The 18694-nt window shown below is 38.6% G+C and overlaps 1 protein-coding gene across 9 annotated transcripts in view; it reads left to right on the top strand.

Moving 5' to 3' along the window:
- MAK (male germ cell associated kinase) overlaps positions 1 to 18694 on the top strand; it is a 74570-nt gene that overhangs the window by 33725 nt on the left and 22151 nt on the right. For all 9 annotated transcript variants that reach the window (XR_007517221.1, XM_049883455.1, XM_049883447.1 and 6 more), the window contains 5 exons: positions 1562 to 1733; positions 2740 to 2907; positions 5354 to 5665; positions 10335 to 10507; positions 13985 to 14133. Coding sequence is in view for 8 of the 9 variants with exons in the window: in XM_049883455.1 (XP_049739412.1) it covers positions 1562 to 1733; positions 2740 to 2907; positions 5354 to 5665; positions 10335 to 10507; positions 13985 to 14133 (974 nt within the window). In the remaining variant the exon portion in view is untranslated. The remainder of the gene's footprint in view (positions 1 to 1561; positions 1734 to 2739; positions 2908 to 5353; positions 5666 to 10334; positions 10508 to 13984; positions 14134 to 18694) is intronic.

Genomic DNA, 18694 nt, shown 5'->3' with positions numbered 1-18694 from the left:
AATCTGTATGCTTAGCAAATAATCTGAGAAGCTGGATTATATAAAGAAGAACACAGCATCAGGATTGGAGGAAGACTTATTAAAAACCTGCGATATGTAGATGACACATCTTTGCTTGCTGAAAGTGAAGAGGACTTCAGGCACTTACTGATGAAGGTCAAAGACTATTAGCCTTCAATATGGATTACACCTTAACATAAAACAAAAATCGCAGCTGGACCAATAAGCAACATCATGATAAATAAGAAAATATTGAAGTTGTGAAGGATTTCATTTTACTTGAATCCACTATCAACACCCATGGAAGCATCAGTCAAGAAATCAAAGAACATACTGCATTGGGCAAATCTGCTGCAAAAGACCTGTTTAAAGTGTTGAACAGCAGAGATGTCACTTTGAAGACTAAAGTGTGCCTGACCCAAGCCATGATATTTTCATTTGCCTCGTGTATGTGTGAAAGCTAGATAATAAGGAAGAATTGGTGCCTTCCAGTTATGGCATTGGCGAAGAATAATGAATTCTTCCATGAACTCCCAGAAGAATGAACAAGTCTGTCTTGGAAGAAGTACAGCCAGAGTACTCCTTGGAAGCGAGGATGGTAAGACTGTCTCATGTACTTTGAATATGTTATCAGGAGGGACCAGTCCCTGGAGAAGGACATCATGCCTGGTAAGTTAGAGGGTCATGAAAAAAGAGGAAGATCTTCAATGAGATGGATTGACACAGTGGGCTCAAACATAGCAATGATTTTGAGGATGGCAGAGAACCTGGTAATGCTTCATTCTGTGATACAGAGGGTCGTTATGAGTCGGAACCAACCAACCTGACAACACCTAACAGTAACAACAAGGAAACAATTTTTCAGCGTCTAAATTTGACAAAATATTCAAAAGAATATTTTTTTGTAAAAATATTTGTGGAAGAAAAACTCTGAATGGAAGCAAAAAGATAGTAGGTGCTGTGAAATATTTGGACTGAAAACTTTACATATTTCAATCCAAAAAACAATCAGAATGGAGAATACCATACATTTAGCAGACTTCCTATTGGGCTGACTAGATTCCTCTTATAAAGAAAGTATTTTCTCAGTTAAAAATACTGTGGTCTCCAGAGAGGTATCAATTGATGGAGTCAGCAATTTCAAACCAGTAAGCAAAAGGAAGGGGAAAAAAATGCTCCATAACTCAGGGATTATCTCTGTCAGTGTTTTGTTTATACCCTTTACGTGAATATGTACTGGGTATAATACTTTGTAAGATAACTATTTCCCCTTTTTCTTTATATATCACATTAGCACTTATTTCTGTATTCATTTGAGCTCCTATTTTACGCTACTTGGACATTTCATTTATATTTTTTCTCCAGCCCTCCAGTGGTATGTGGTCAGAGAACATGTGTTTATGTCCAATTTGGTACCAAGAAGTAGTGCTCATACCTGATACAATACAGGAGTCACTTGATACCTGTTTCTTGATTGAAATGCATAAGCAAAATAGACTTCTGTTGCCAATTCATCTTTGAAACCACAGTCAAAATAGCCTGTTTTGTTTTGTTTTCGTAGGTATCGTGCTCCCGAAGTTTTACTAAGATCTTCAGTGTATAGCTCTCCCATTGATGTGTGGGCTGTTGGAAGTATAATGGCTGAACTATATACATTACGACCACTTTTCCCAGGGACAAGTGAGGTTGATGAAATCTTTAAAATTTGCCAAGTTTTAGGGACTCCCAAAAAGGTAAGTACTCTTGCCCCTAAGTTTTTTTTTAATATGTAATTTTTGATTATTTATAAGTTGCTACTTTAATTTTAATTTTATAACTTTTGATTTTAACTTTTGCCTAGGTGTTTGGTATTTTCATTTTCAAATAGACTTATGCTTTAATGGTTAATATTCTTCTAATCCTTATTTTTTAATGGGGTGGAGTGATGACTGTACAAAGCAGAATTCCACTGGACTGAAGAAAAAAGGTTCTTGTCTTTCCTTAACAACTTAAAGAAAACGCCTATAAATTTAGACTGTAACATTGACTGGATTGTTGACTACATAGACAGTCTTGCTTGGGCCCCTTTCTACTTGCTCTGGGAATGTCTTTTGGCATCTCCTTAATGCCAGGTGTTCTGGACCTTATTTTCTCTTAACTCTTTCTTGTTCCCTTTTATATACCTCTGCTGTGGGTATTTGGTTCCTTGAACTCGGTACTTTTCAATTAACTATTACATTTCAGCTTAGACCTTACTTTCTGAAATGTACTAAGTGTAAGTATGTATACTTGCAGCCTAATTAAATTAGTATGTGCTGGGAAATTAACATAAGACAAGTAAACTTAGTAAAGCTTTACTATAATTGTCATTTCCCAGCTCTGTGCAGTTTTTAACACTGGATACAATATAGATTCTATAATAAGGATCTTTGTAATAATCAGCCTCTTGGTAAAACATCTTTCCTTGTTCAGGGTCATCCAGGCATCCTCAGAATCATCAAGATCCAAATACCACACAGTTGTTTAACGTTCTGAAATTTACAAAAGTACTTTCTCATTTTTTTCTCTCCGTTCAGTGTTCTTTCTAAATTGTATATTGTTTGCTAATTTAGCGTCACATCTATTTACATGAATCTCACATCTATGCTCTGTCTTCACACGAGTCATTTGTATGTTATTGCTATGGTTTAAAATTGATTACTAAACACAACGGTTTCTTTTTTACCCTCCCCGCCCCCCCATTACATATTTCTTTCACAGAGTGACTGGCCAGAAGGGTACCAACTTGCATCCTCTATGAATTTCCGCTTTCCCCAATGCGTTCCTATAAACTTAAGAACTCTCATTCCCAATGCCAGTAATGAAGCGATTCAGCTCATGACTGAAATGTTGAATTGGGACCCAAAGAAACGACCAACAGCAAGCCAGGTAAGACCAGTCTGCCTGTAATACCTTTGTAAAATAACATAGTTTTAACTCTTCGTACTTGAATGTTTTACTCACTATGGATTTTAACGGTCCTCATAGGCAGACTGAGCATCTGCAAATTGTAAAGCTGGTGAATTTTGAGGTTTTCCCTAAAGCCCTGAGGCATCCAATGTATGTCATGAGTTAATTTCTAACTATATACCATTTTGGGGAGAATTGCAAAAATTGTCACTCCAATAACTTCCTGTGTTTTGTGGTTCAAATGAAGAATCCTGGTTGAGAAAGGCTTAGTGGATCAATCTTGAATGTTCAGGCATGTGACAGGCTAGTTAGGAAGAAATTTGCCATGAGTACCAAAAAGGCACCTCTTAAACTCTACAGCATAGTAGACTTTTCTGTGCCCTCCTTGATGGTTCAGTGGTAAGATACTTGAATTTTTCATCCTTCTATTTGTTGTTGTTGTTGTTAGTTGCTATTGAGTCGATTCCAATTCATGGTAAGCCCACATGTGCAAAGTGGAACTGCTCCGTGAAGTTTTCAGGGCTGTGATGTTTCGAAAGAAGATTGCCAAGTTTTTTCTTTTGGGGTGCCTGTGGGTGGGTTTGAACTGCCAACCTTTTGGCTATTAGTACAGCACTTAACCAAGGGACTTCTTCATCCCTCCATAAGGCTATTCTCTGGCTTCAACAAGAGGACAGCATTGTCACCTATGTGACTACCTTATACATCTACAGATGTGCCGTATTTTTATGCAGATAACATGCACTTTCTGAATCTGTTTGCTGGCCATGCCCTTCCCCTGCAAGGTATTTTCATAGGCGCTGCTATGCCAGTTTTTTTTTTTTTTTTTTTTTTTGCATGTTGCTATGAAGACAGATTAGTGCGCTTGCAAGAATTCCTCATTGAGGGAGGGCACAGCCAGCAAACAGATTCAGAAAGCGTGTGTTATTTGTGTAAAAATATGGTATTTCCAGTCTCGTAGTCTTTGGAATGTCATGGATTTACACAAAGGGCTTACATTAAAAAGTAATAATCGACTTTGTTGTAGTCTTACAATTATTAAATGTAAATTCAGTATGAAGACTACAAAAATTTTTCTGTTTTTATTTGAGAAAATTTTTCTAAAAGTCATCTTGAAGAACAAATTGGAAAGAATAGTTAAGGCATATGTGAAAATTCCTCAATATGATTCAGGGCATATATGAGAAGCCAACATTATACTTAACGGAGAAAGACTGAGAGCTTTCCCCTTGAAATCGGGAACAAGAAAAGGTGTCCACCCTCACCACTTCTGTTGTATTAGAAGTCCTAGCCAGAATAGTAAGACAAGAAGAAGAAATAAAAGGTATCCAGACTGGGAAACAAGAAGTAAAATTATCTCTGTTTGGGGATGATATGATCCTATATGTAGAAAACATCAAAGAGCCCACCAGAAAACTTCTAGAGCTAATAGAGGAATTTAGTAAAGTTGCAAGTACAAGGTCAACAAACAAAAATCAGCTGGGTTTCTATACACCAACAATGAGAAGTCTGAAAGGGAAATTTTACCAGATAATTCTGTTGTGAGTGCTGCCCTCCCTGCTTGCCAGTCATGACAACCAACAGTCTCTCTAAAAACCAAGCCAAACCTATTGCCTTCGAGTCACTTTGACTCATAGTGACCCTGTAGGACAGAGAGAACTGCCCCATAGGGTTTCCAAGGAGCGTCTAGTGGATTTGAACTGCCAATCTTTTGGTTAGTAGTCGAGCTCTTAACCACTGCACTACCAGGGCTCCAGACATGGCCAGATGTCCCCATTAGTCTACACAGTCATCAGAGGACCTTTCCCCCCAAGTGATGGCAGCAAAGTGACTAATCTACTCAAAACTCAAACAAGGATCATTTTTAATTGTAGTTTTATATTTTCTATCCATAACTTTCTTCTCTTGCTGAAGTGTTGATAAAAGCTGTAACACACATATGTTTGAATATCCTTTCTTAGAATTCTTTAGTTGCTGGTAGGTATGTTGTTATACTCAGGCTAAGAGTAGATCTGGATTTTATATAAAGTTGTAATTAATCATTTAAATAAGCTCTCTGGAAGGTTTTCTTAACTCATTTCTGAATGCCCTTGGATGGACTTTAAACAATGATCAGTACCTAGCATTTTAGGTTGAATTAATTACATCAAATTTAGCCAATGTTTATAAACTAGATTTTGTTTCATACAAAATCTTTAAATAAATAGAGCAGTTGCTTTGTCTGGGTGTTAATATTACAAGTGAGTTTTATATTCTTCCTATTTGTACTTTTTAATTTAAAAAAAATGAAATATATTTCTCAAATCTTTTTTTTTTCCAGATATCTTTACTTTCAAAACCTTAGCTTATCTAAGCTTGCCTAGGCTAGTGACATACACCTAACTGGAGCCATTTTCCATTTGTTGTTATTTTCATGCTTTTATAGGCATTGAAACACCCGTATTTCCAAGTTGGTCAAGTATTAGGCACCTCTTCACATCATCAGGAATCAAAACAGCCTTTAAATAAACAGCTGCAGCCCCTAGAATCGAATCCATCTTTAGTTGAACTAGAACCTAAGCCTCTCCCAGACATAATTGATCAGACTGTCGGACAGCCACAGCCCAAAAATAGCCATCAGCCACTGCAGTCCATTCAGCCATCGCAGAACTCGAGCGTCCAGCAACCTCCAAAGCAACAGAGTCAACAGAAACCGCCGCAAACACTATTTCCAAGTATCCTCAAGAACATGCCAACTGTAAGTTGCTGATAATGGCATTTTAAATGAAATTGTTTAACTAGTTCAATTAGGATTCCATTTCTAAGAATGTTGGGGAAGGTATAAAAGATTATTCTCTGTTAAAGCCCATGCTTCCGCTGATGGAACTTGACAGGAGATAACTTAAAATTCTAATATGGTTTATAAAAAGAAAACCTATTACAATAAAAGTAATAAGCTTAAAATTTGCCTTCTACAGAATTTCTTTAACTGTTACTTAGATGCAAAGAAATTCAAAGAAAGAATTGAAGAGTCTGGTACTCAAGAATAAAAAAAGCCATTGCTGTCAAGTCAGTTCTGACTCATAGCAACCCTACAGGACAGAATAGAACTGCCCCATAGGGTTTCCAAGGCTGTAATTTTTTTTTTTAACATTCTTTTTTTTTTTTTTTATTGTATTTTAGATGAAGGTTTACAGAACGAACTAGTTTCTCATTAAACAATTAGTACATACACCGTTTTGTGACATTGGTTAACAACCCCGCGACATGTCAACACCCTCCCTTCTCGACCTTGGGTTCCCTACTACCAGCTTTCCTGTCCCCTCCTGCCTTCTAGTCCTTGTCCCTGGGCTGGTGTGCCCTGTTAGTCTCATTTTTCTTTATGGGCCTGTCTAAGATTTGGCCAAAGGGTGAACCTTGGGAGCGACCTCATTACTGAGCTAAAAGGGTGTCCGGGGGCCGTACTCTCGGGGTTTCTTCCATCTCTGTCAGACCAGTAAGTCTGGTCTTTTTTTGTGAGTCAGAATTTTGTTCTACATTTCTCTCCAGCTCTGTCCAGGACCCCCTATTGTGATCCCTGTCAGAGCAGACAGTGGTGGTAGCTGGACACCATCTAGTTATACTGGACTCAGTCTGGTGGAAGCCGTGGCAGATGTGGTCCATTAGTCCTCTGGACTAATCTTTCCCTTGTATCTTTAGTTTTCTTCATTCTTCCTTGCTCCTGAAGGGGTGAGACCAGTGGAGTATCTTAGATGGCTGCTCACAGGCTTTTAAGACCCCGGATGCTACTCACCAAAGTAGAATGTAGAACATATTCTTTATAAACTATGTTATGCCAGTTGAGTTAGATGTTCCCCAAGACCACGGTCCCCACAGCCCTCAGCCCAGCAATTCTGTCCCTCAGGGAGTTTGGATGTGTGTATGGAGCTTCCATGACCTCGCCCAAGGCTGTAATCTTTATGGAAGCAGATTGCCCGGTGGTTTCAAAATGCTGGTTAGCAGCCAAGTGCTTAACCATTGTACCACCATGGCTCTTCGTGCTCAAGAATACTGATCCTGAATCCAAAGAATTTTTTTTTATAATAATTTTTATTGAGCTTTAAGTGAACGTTTACAAATCAAGTCAGTCTGTCACATATAAGCCTATATACACCTTACTCCATACTCCCACTTACTCTCCCCCTAATGAGTCAGCCCTTCCAGTCTCTCCTTTTGTGACAATTTTGCCAGTTTCTAACCCTCTCTACCCTCCTATCTCCCCTGAATCCAAAGAATTTTAACAGTTATTTTACACTGTTTTAAATGCTGATGTACAGAGTGGATTTTTAAGTGTCAGGCTAAATATAAAACTTCCTCTTTGCCCCCTTTGTTCAGTTCAGGGAACTCATACAGTCCCAGGATTTTAGCTGTCTTCTCAAAGTGTGTACTCCCAAATGTATTTGCATTTTGGCATTTTAGGGATGAAAGAGACTTTAAAGAGCCCTGTGACTGATTCCCCAGCCAGTCCCCAGCCTCCCTGCCATCCAAACATAAGTGAGTCTCCCCCACAATAGCACCGATCACATGCTATTGATTTTTTTTTTTAATCTTTATTGTCTGCTTTTCCCACTAGAATGGAAGCTCCATGAGGGTAGGGGGTTTTGCCTGTTTGGTGTTCATCAATATAGGTCCAGAATCCAGAATGCTGCCTGGCACATGGTAGATTCTCAGTAAATACTTGTTGAATGAATGAATAATTCTGCACACTGTGTTTGAACCACCTCCAGTAATGTAAGGAATCCGCTTCATCTGTGGGACAGTCTATTAGAACGTTCTTCTTTATACTCAGCAAAAATCTATTTTTTTGTAGCTTTTAATGAAAGCTATTCACTCTTCTAGAAGGCAGCCTTTCAGATATTTGAAGACAGCCCTTATATCATCTGCCCCTCTGCTTTTCTCTAAGAGAAGCATCCCTAGTTCCCTCAGAGAAGTGAGGCTGCCAGAATTAGCAGTAGACAGCTGGGTCAGGAGTATAAAACAGAACCAATCACCTCCAAAGTCCCAGTACCATGTCCACTCACGGCACCAAAGATTGTATTTTTTTCTTGGAAGACACGTTAAACTGTCGACTCATAGTGGGAAGGCAGAAAGAATTTATTGAGTAGTTACTAAGTGCCATGTGCCATCTTAGGCCCCCTGTGTGCATCTTCTAAATTGAAACACCCAGTCATCTAGCCCAGAATTTTTATGTAGCTAATGAGTTCCAGAGCTGGAATTAACATTCTGTGAACTAAAATCCATGATTGTGTCTTTTTTACAAATGCTTATGCTAGATCATATATTCTGCATTTTCTACTTCTGTGTTTGAGCTCTAAGATTCGAAAGTTGTAGGACCTCACTTTTACTCAAATTTCTCATCAGTATTTTTGAGCTTCTAATTTTGTCTTCTAAGTTTAACCATTTTGCCCAACTTATTGTCATCTATGGATTTGTTTGTTTGTTTGTTTTTGGTATCTTCATGATGACCAGAATAGCAGTGAGTCTTTGGACAGGCTGCTAGAACCTTCTACCAGGTTGACACTGATCCATGACTCAATACTCTTGGTCAGATTATTGAACAATGTACTAATCCACCTTTGTTGTCCTTTCATTACTTCATCTTACTGATAAGGATCTCATGAATGACCCTGTCACCCGCATTGCTCTGAAGTCCAGCTGCACTACGTCAAATGAATTCATTGTTTGCTCTTTATGAAAAATGGTGGGCTATATGATCTAAGGAGCCCTGGCGGCCAGTGGTTAAGAGTTGTGGTGAACTACAGCTGCTAACCAAAAGGTCTGCAGTTCGAATCCACCAGCCACTCTTTGGAAACTCTATGGGGCAGTTCTACTCTGTCCTATAGGGTCACTATAAGTATGAATTGACAGCAACGAGTTTGTTTTTTTGGTTTTCATATAACCCTGGTGGAGTAGTGGTTAAAAGCTATGGCTGCTAACCAAGAGGTCGGCAGTTCAAATCCGCCGGGCGCTCCTTGGAAACTCTATGGGGCAGTCCTACTCTGTCCTATAGGGTCGCTATGAGTCGGAATCGACTCGACGGCAGTGGGTTCGGTTTGCTTTAATGCTTTTTTCCTTAGTGCTCACAAACTTTCCCTTTAATAATTGACCTTACAATCTTTTTCCTCATCTTATACCAAACTTACTGATGTGGAGTTTGCAAAAAATCCACCTTCTGCTTTATGAAAATTATTTATATTTGCCCTCTACAGTCTTCTACATACAAAATTCCTTTAAAATTACAGACATTCAAGGCCCTTCATAATCTAGCATCAGCCTGTCTTTGCAACTCTATCCTCCACTACTTCCAGAACAAACCATCTCTTCAGTAAACTTGGTCTGCTCTTTCTTCTCCGAACAAACTCTGGCAGTTAAAGAGCCTTACTTTATAAGTTTCCTTTTCTAATTCTAGAATAACAATAATAATAATACCTACCTTTTAGTAACTCTTAATATGTGCTAAGGATTTTTTATCTATTTTACCAATAAATTCAGAAACACTAAATAAATACCTTATATCCCCACTTAAGGATTAGCAACTTAAGGATTTAGGAAGTTAAGTCACTTACCAATGGCAGTTTTCCAGATTTATCACATCACTGAAGGGTCAGCTCAGATCCTAAGTACACCTTCTCCTCACTTACCAACTATCTTGTTATCTGACATTCTGCATTTGTGACAATAGTAAACCTATCTGACTATTTTGCACATTAATGACATATATCTGGCAGTAACAACACCGGGAAGTGAGGCAAGAGTCACTCTGGCTGTGATGGTTAAGATTGTGCGTCAGCTTGGCTGGGCCATGATTCTCAGTGGTTTGGCAGTTACATAATAATATAATTAAAAAAAAATTGGCAGTTATTAATGATTTAATTTGGCAGTTATGTAATGATGTAGTCATCTTCCATTTTGTGATCTGATATGGTTATCCTCTGTTTTCACATAATACCAATTTCACATAATGACCTGCTCTTTGGAACCTAACCATGTCAGTAAGTGAGGAGAGGGTGTATTCAAATCATCCCCCAACCCAATTCAAAAAAGATCTATACACCTTCTCATCTCCTGTTGTATTTTTAGTATTCGCTACCTATTTTTGCTTATATTTTTAGATGTGTGTTTATGTTAGCTCTCAGAAGAAAGGCCTATGATGTACTTCCAAAAAATCAGCCATTGAAAACCCTACAGAGCACAGTTCTACTCTGACACACGTGGGGCTGCTATGAGTCGGAATTGAGTGAGCAGCAATTAGTTTGGTCTTCTGGCTTTATATGTTAACTCAACTATATGGAAGGCTCCTTGAGGATAGAAACAGTGTCTTAATATAATGACATGTTTATAAAAGTCACTTGTTTATAAAAGGTTATGATAATGGATTTTCCGTACAGAGGCCAAATGGCACACTGGGTCATAAAAGCACTCGCAGGCGTTGGGGCCAGACCGTGTTCAAGTCTGGAGATAGTTGGGAAGAGTTTGAGGACTGTGATTTTGGAGCCTCTCATTCCAAGAAGCCAAGCATAGGAGTTTTCGAAGAAAAGAGGAAAAAAGATTCTCCATTTCGGTAAGATTTCAAATTCCTCGGGAAAATGTTTTTATCGTGCATCAACTTTACTCATTAAATATAAATATAATTTAATATTGCTTTCCCAAATCTTTATACATACCTCTGAAAAGATAAAAATCTTGACTTCTCACAGTAGTGATTCTCAGTATTAATGGATGAGGGTTATGTTTCTAGGGGTAGGGAGTTCTTGTTAAATTTTTGTGGAGTTATAAATTATGATCATCATTATTCCCATTTAAAATTCAGATGCCTGTTTGCAGAAGGTAGAACCAGCCCAATCTATAAAGTTAATGGTTTCCTCTGATGGTGTTCAGATGTAATTATTAGTTTCTTTGCTATTTTCAACTTTTTCATAATTTTCTGAACTTTTTCTAGAAGTTTAATATCTCCATCAGTTTCCTTTTTGTTTTAGAAGTTACATCATCATTAGCACATTATTCACTTTTGAAGTGAGGATGGGTTAAATTTTGAACATTTTGGAAAGATACTTTGAATTTTTTTCTTCTTTGGCACAGAAGAAGAATAGAGAGAAAAGTAGTGACAAGAGTCAGGGAAACTTATCTAACAGCTGTTTGGCATTATATAGGGAAGAGGTCTTCACCTTAGGGGTATGCATACCCTTGACTGTAGAGAAGACTCTCTATGAGAGTTGCATATTCTTGGATAATGCTTAACCAATCAATTTTTAGATCCTCAACTTCCATAGAGACTCCTTCCTAAAAATATGAATTTGAGAGGAGGTGGGGCAAAATGGTGAAGTGAGTGGATGTTCCTGTTTACTGCACCAGCAACTAACTTACTGAACAATGAATAAAAACAAATACAGACTGAGATCTCAGAACTCTGGACAGAACTGAAGTATTCGAGAATAGGGATGTGTCCAGAAGAGGGGGGAGAGGAAGAACAGTGTCAGCACAGAAGCTAGGAGATCCTACCCACTAAAATCAGGAGTGCTTGCTCATCGCAGCCATTTTGGGACGGGGCTGGTGACACCTCAAACAGGGAACACAGAAAAGGAGCTAATCTGAGGAAGCTGTAGCCTGATTTTTTTTTCAAGGCAACAAAATTTGGCCATGGGAGTTTGTGGGCCACGCAATTGGGAGGAATTGAAGGGAGACTGTGGCACAGCTTGAGAGTGAAGTTAAAACTCACTGAGGCCCAAGACGGACAGACACTAGGATTGGGAGGAACTGCAAGGGCAATGGGCTGAAGTAAATACTTCAGACTGACAGGAACAAAGGAAGTGGCCCATAACAAGATACCTTGGAGTGCCTGTGCAAAGGCACTGGTGAGGGAAAGATGTAGAGAGCCCCCCTACCATTGCCACAGGGAGGTCAAGCACCACCACTTATGTCAGCTAAGCCAGCTAAACTCCCCCACCCCTTGCACATACATGTTGAATTTCAGAGACCAAGCATATAAAATTCCTGAACCAGCACTGAAAAAAATCTTATGTCCAGAGTTAATACATTAAAATATTGAAGATGTTTAAGTTTAAACAAACAATTTTGAGACATGCAAAGAAACAAGAAAGTACAACCCATTAACAGAAAAAATATAGGTTAATAGAAACTATCCATGAGGGATCTTAGACATTGAACTTATTAGACATGAACCTTAAATCAACTATTTTAAATATGTTCAAAGAGCTAAAGTAAATGATAAAGAAAGTTGTCTCACAAAATAGAAAATATCAATAAAAGAATTTGTAAAAAGAAACCATACAGAAATTCTGGAGTAGAAATTACAATAACTGGAATGAAAACTTCACTAGAGGGGGTTTAGCAGCAGGAATGAGCAGAAAAAACAAAGAATCAGCAAACTTGAAGATAGGTCAATTGAGATTACCCACACTGAGGAGCAGAAACAAGAAGAAATGGAAGAAAAATACATCAAGTGTACCATCATATGCATATTGAGAGTCCTAGAAGTAAAGAAAGAGAGGCAAAAGGAATATTTGAAGAAATAATGGCCACAGACTTCCCAAATTTGATTAAAAACAAAACAAAACAAAACATGGATCTACACATCAAAGAAGCATAACACACCCCAGTGAGGGAGGATAAACTCAAAGAGATCCTCACTGAGACACATTATAATGAAATGATTGAAAGCCATAGACGAAGAGAGAGTCCTGAAAATAGCAAAAAAGTGACTTGGCACATACAAGGGATTCTCAGTGAGATTAACAGCCTATTTCTCATCAGAAACCATGAAGATCAAAAGGCAGTGGGATGTGATATTCAAAGTGCTGAAAGGCAAAGACCATCAACCAAGAATTTCTATATCCAGCAAAACTATCCTTCAAAATGAAGCAATTGAGACATTTCTGGATAAACAATTAAGAGAGTTTGTCACTAGTAGAACTGCTCTACAAGAATGCTAAAGGGAGTCCTATGGGCTGAAATGAAAGGCCACTATGCAGGAATTCAAATCCACATCAAAAAATAAAGAACACCGATAAAGATAACTCCATAGGTAAATTAAAAAAAAAATGAGAATAAACCTACTTAATCCTCCTACTTTACCCAAGGAAGTCAGCCCTTCAGTCATTTCAAATCTTACATTGCACTAGGGTGTAGCAGTCTTGGAGAGCTCAAACAAAGGGAGAAGTCAGAAGACTGTTACCTTCAACTCAGAAGACTTTCTGCCTTTCCTTGTATACATATTTCTCTTAAGGGAAAAAAACTGACATTACAAATAGGGTATTTCAGCCTGTGGTAGAAGGCATAGACATTTATAACCACTGAGGTAGCTGAAGCTAGCAATGACTATATAAATAATTGATGCTTTTTTAAATGTACTAGAATGTTCTGTGTTACCATCTTATTTTTAAAACCCATGCATAAAAAATTTACGTGATTTTGCATGGTGTCACCATGAGTGGGACTCAGTAGGAACTGGTTGGTTCTAAAGAGCTAGCTGGGTGCTTAGCCATTGGACAGCTCTGTTCTGCCTACTTGGGAATAGACGCATCTGAACAAACACATATTTTCTACATACGTCACTGGGCTAATTGAAAATTTTGTTTGGAAGCTTTTATATGACTTTTCCCACTTGAGTACCTTTAGCCCAACCCAAACCAAGCCCCAAACAACTGATCATAAATTATTTTAGTAGACAGCTGAAGAGGGCTATGATTGTCTTCCCTTTCAGTGGGCCATCTCCCCACATTATAAATCCACAACCATCCACAGCAGTTGTAGGAAAGATGCCAATATATTATACATAGGCAGTTTGCTGCTCAATTATGTAGCTTTCTGCCACACTGTCTAGTATTAAAATTGCTTTAATGTGCTGCCTGATGTAAGCTGAAGGTAAAGCTCATCATTTAGTATTTCTATCACAGAAAGGAGCCTGATGGAAACCATTTAAGAGAGGAGATCCCATTGACTGGTTTGAAAAGGATTACAGAGGGTGGGTGAGAACATGGTAGCTGTCGCGCTATGATAAAAGCTTACGTTGACTTTGCAGGCTTCCAGAGTCTGTACCCTTGGGCGCCAACCACTCAGCAGGGGAAAACAAGAACTTACCTGCCGCTGCTTCCCTAAAATCTGATTCTGAATTGTCAGCTGCTTCGACAGCTAAACAGTACTACTTGAAACAATCAAGATACCTTCCAGGTAAGTAGAGAAAATAAAATGTTGACTAAAAAACTAGAATATGGTCAATCCAGACCCAAATGTCTTGAAATCTTCAAAGAAAGGACACCAAAGGAATAAAAAGTGCAATCACAGTGTTCTTTGCTGACTTCAGCCTGTCTCTATAAACTTTTCAGAACCCCCTGCCCCTGCCATTTGTTGATGTTTGCTCAAGAAATGCATAGCAGCCAAAACCAAGATGATGAATGTGCTTCAGAAAAGAATTCCTTCACTCCCATTCACCAAAGCTATAGTTTGGAGACTAGATTTTGTTTTTTTAAAAAAAAAAAAGATTACATTACTTCCTAGGAAATAGAGTTAGTAAATGCTAAATTTTATTAAAACAATTCTGCACACCTGTTGTAACTTTTTATACAATGCAGAAGTTTTTACCTTATTTCCTAAAATGATCTGATTTATCTTTTTAAAAGATCATTCTGCCTGCTGGGTAGAGAATGTTAGGAGCTCAGAGGGGCCAGGAGATAGTTAAGAAAGAGGTTGTTGCTGATGTTCAGATGGGAGAGTGATGGTTTGTTCCAGAGTGGTAGAAACAGAGATAGAAGTAGATAAAATCTAGATATATCTTGGCGATGGAAACCAATAGGACTTGTTGATAGATTGGCATGAGTGGTGGTGAAAGAATGTAAGGAATTAGTGTTGGCTTCTGGATTTTTGACTTGGCAACTGGGCAGTGATACTTTTAACTGAGAACAAGGGATTAGGAGAGGATAGGATTGTAGAGGTAGAGAATCAGGAGTTGAATTTGGGATGCCTGTTGAACATGCAAGTTGATCTATCTGATAGACAGTTCGATATATGAATTTGAAGATTAGGAGAAAGATCTGGACAGCATGGGAGAGTTTATGATGTGCTTTCAAGTAGCATTTTCTCTAAATCCACTTAAAAAACAAAATTTAAAAATACACTTTAAAAGAGAGTCAATTTTTAAATCACTGTGTATCCATCTGTAGAGATATATCTTTAGTCCAACAAGAGACGATGATTTTTTCTTTTGTGTTTCTGTGGGCATGACCATTTATAGCTTTCCAAATGCAGTCAGCAGGCTCCTGGGTTCATCTGAGAAAGAGTTGCCCTTCACGTCTAAGTCTCCTAAAGTAAGCCCATAGCCTTTAATTTCCCAGAAGCTTGTTGGGGAGATAGGGGTAGGGAAAATGAGAGGAAAGTTTGAAGCTAAATTGTTAGCAGCAAGAGATTCATGCTTAACATACTTTTTTGTATATCTTTTAGGCAACCATATTAATTTCAGTTCCACAAATCCAATAGGGATCTACTCTTACTGTCAACAATTGGGGAAAGGAAAAAATGGAGCTGAGCAAAGGGTTTAGAAATGGAGGGTATAGAAAACTGAAGTCACACTGGGTGTGTAGGTTTACCAACATATGTTGAATAGGTTGAAATAAACTTATGAAAAGAAAATCCGGGCTTTAGGATGCACTGTTATACTGATTGGTAAGGAGGAAGCTGAAATGTGCCTAAGAGAGGTGGAAGAGATGGGTCTGAAGGTATCAAGGGCAGAGCTAAACCTATGTAACTCTGGGTACTTTGAAGATATTGTTGAGGAGCAATTGCAAAGATCTAAGTGGGTTGGTGCTCACTCATCTGTGCAAAGAAATTTGGAAGACAGCGACCTGTCCAGCTGACTGGAAGAGATCCGTATTTGTGCCCATTCCAAAGAAAGGTGATCCAACAGACTGCGGAAATTATCAAACAATACCATTAATATCATATGCAAGTGGAATTTTGCTGAAGCTGTTGCAGCAGTACATCTCCAAGGAATTGCCAGAAATTCAAGCCATATTCAGGAGAGGACCTGGAACAAAGGATATCTTTGCTGATGTCAGATGGATCTTGGCTGAAAGCAGAGAATACCAGAAAGATGTTTACCTTTGTTTTACTGACTGTGCAAAGGCATTTGACTGTGTGAATCATAACAAATTATGGACAATATTGTAAAGAATGGGAATTCCAGAACACTTAATAGTGCTCAATGAGGAACCTATACATAGACCAAGAGGCAGTTGCTTGAACAGAACAAGGAGATACTGCATGATTTAAAATAAGGAAAGGTGTGTGTCAGGGTTGTATCTTTTCACTAAACTTAACTCAGTCTGTGCACTGAGCAAATAATCTGAGAAACTCATTAGGATTGGTGGAAGACTCATTAACAACCTGCAGATGACACAACCTTGCTTGCTGAAAATGAAGAGGACTTGAAGTACCTACTGATGAAGATCAAAGACTGCAGCCTTCAGTTTACACCTCAACATAAAGAAAACAAAAATCCTCACAACTGACCAATAAGCAACATCATAATAAGTAGAGAAAAAACAGAAGTTGCAAAGGATTTCATTTTACTTGGATCCACAGTCAACACCCATGGAAGCAGCAGTCAAGAGATCAAACAATGTATTACACTGGGCAAATCTGCTGCAAAAGATCTCTTTAAAGTGTTAAAAAGCAAAGATGTCACTTTGAAGATTAAGGTGTGACTTACCCAAGCCATGGTATTTTCAGTTGCCTCATACACATGGGAAAGCTGGATAATGAATAAGGAAACAGAAGAATTGACGCCATCGAATTATGGTTTTGGCAACGAATATTGAATATACCATCGATTGCCAGAAGAACGAACAAATCTGTCTTGGAAGAAGTACAGCCAGAATGCTCCTTAGAAGCAAGGATGGTGAGATTTCTCCTCCATACTTTGGACATGTTACCACGAGGGACAGTCCCCAGAGAAGGACATCATGCTTGGTAAAGTAGGGGGTCAGTGAAAGAGAGGAAGACCCTCAGCGAGATGAACTGACACAGTGGCTACAACAATGGGCTCGAGCATAGCAGTGATTGCGAGAATAGCGCAGGTTTGGGCAGTGTTTCATTCTCTTGTACATAGGGGTCACTGTGAGACAGATGTGAATGGAAGGCAGCTAACAATAACAAGTTGGTTAAATAATGTTTGTTTTGTTTTAAGTAATAATTTAGGTTCTGTGGCACCAGAGTGAGACTTGGGAAGTAGACCTGAAAAAACCTGTGTTACAAGATTAGAAAAAATAGACATCTCCATAGAGAAACAGATAGAGAGGGGAAATTATGTTATTTTATTAGTAACATATTCCAAATGTCTGTCAGTTTGTCGTACTGTGGGGGCTCGTGTGTTGCTGTGATGCTGGAAGCTATGCCACCAGTGTTCAGATACCAGCAGGGTCACCTATGGAGGATAGGATTCAGCTGAGCTTCCAGACTAAGACAGAATAGGAAGAAGGACCGGCAATCTACTTCTGGAAAGCATTAGCCAGTGAAAGCCTTATGAATAGCAGTGGAACATTGTCTGATATACTGCTGGAAGATGAGCCCCCCAGGTTGGAAGGCACTCAAAAGATGACTGGGGAAGAGCTGCTTCCTCAAAGTGGAGTCGACCTTAATGACGTAGATGGAGTAAAGCTTTTGGGACCTTCATTTGCTGATGTGGCACGACTCAAAATGAGAAGAAACAGCTGCAAACATCCATTAATAGTCGGAACCTGGAATGTATGAAGTATGAATGTAGGAAAATTGGAAATCGTGAAAAATGAAATGGAACGCATAAACATCGATATCCTAGGCATTAGTGAGCTGAAATGGACTGCTATCAGCCATTTTGAATCAGATAATCATATAGTCTACTATACTGGGAATGACAACTTGAAGAGGAATGGTGTTGCATTCCTCATCAAAAAGAATGTTTCAAGATCTATCCTGAAGTACAACGCTGTCAGTGATAGGATAATATCCATACACCTACAAGGAAGACCAGTTAATAATTTATTCAAATTTATTTACCAACTACTAGAGCCAAAGATGAAGAAATGGAAAATTTTTATCAGCTGCTGCAGCCTGAAATTGATCAAACATGCAATCAAGATGCATTGATAATTACTGGCGATTGGAATGTGAAAGTTGGAAACAAAGAAGAAGGATCAGTAGTTGGAAAATATGGCCTTGGTGATAGAAACAATGCCAGAGATGGAATGATAGAATTTTGCAAGACCAACGACTTCTTCATTGCAAATACCTTCTTTCACCAACATAAATGGCGACTGTACACGTGGACCTCATCAGATGGAACACACAGAAATCAAATTGACTGCATCTGTGGAAAGAGATGATGGAAAAGTTCAATATCATCAGTCAGAGCAAGGCCAGGGGCCGACTGTGGAACAGACCCATCAATTGCTCATATGCAAGTTCAAGCTAAACTGAGGAAGATCAGAGCAAATCCACAAGAGCCAAAATATGACCTTCAGAATATCCCACCTGAATTTAGAGACCGTCTGAAGAATAGATTTGACTCATTGAGTACTAGTGACGAAAGACCAGACGAGTTGTGGAATGACATCAGGGACATCGTACATGAAAAAAGCCAAAGGTCATTGGAAAGACAGGAAAGAAAGAAAAGACCAAGACGGATATCAGAGGAGACTCTGAAACTTGCTCTCGAACATTGAGCAGCTAAAGGAAAAGGAAGAATTGATGAAGTAAAAGA

This window comes from Elephas maximus, chromosome 1 (assembly GCF_024166365.1).
Source record: "Elephas maximus indicus isolate mEleMax1 chromosome 1, mEleMax1 primary haplotype, whole genome shotgun sequence".
NCBI classification, from domain to species: Eukaryota; Metazoa; Chordata; class Mammalia; order Proboscidea; family Elephantidae; genus Elephas; species Elephas maximus.
This window is presented reverse-complemented; position numbering and strand designations above follow the sequence as displayed.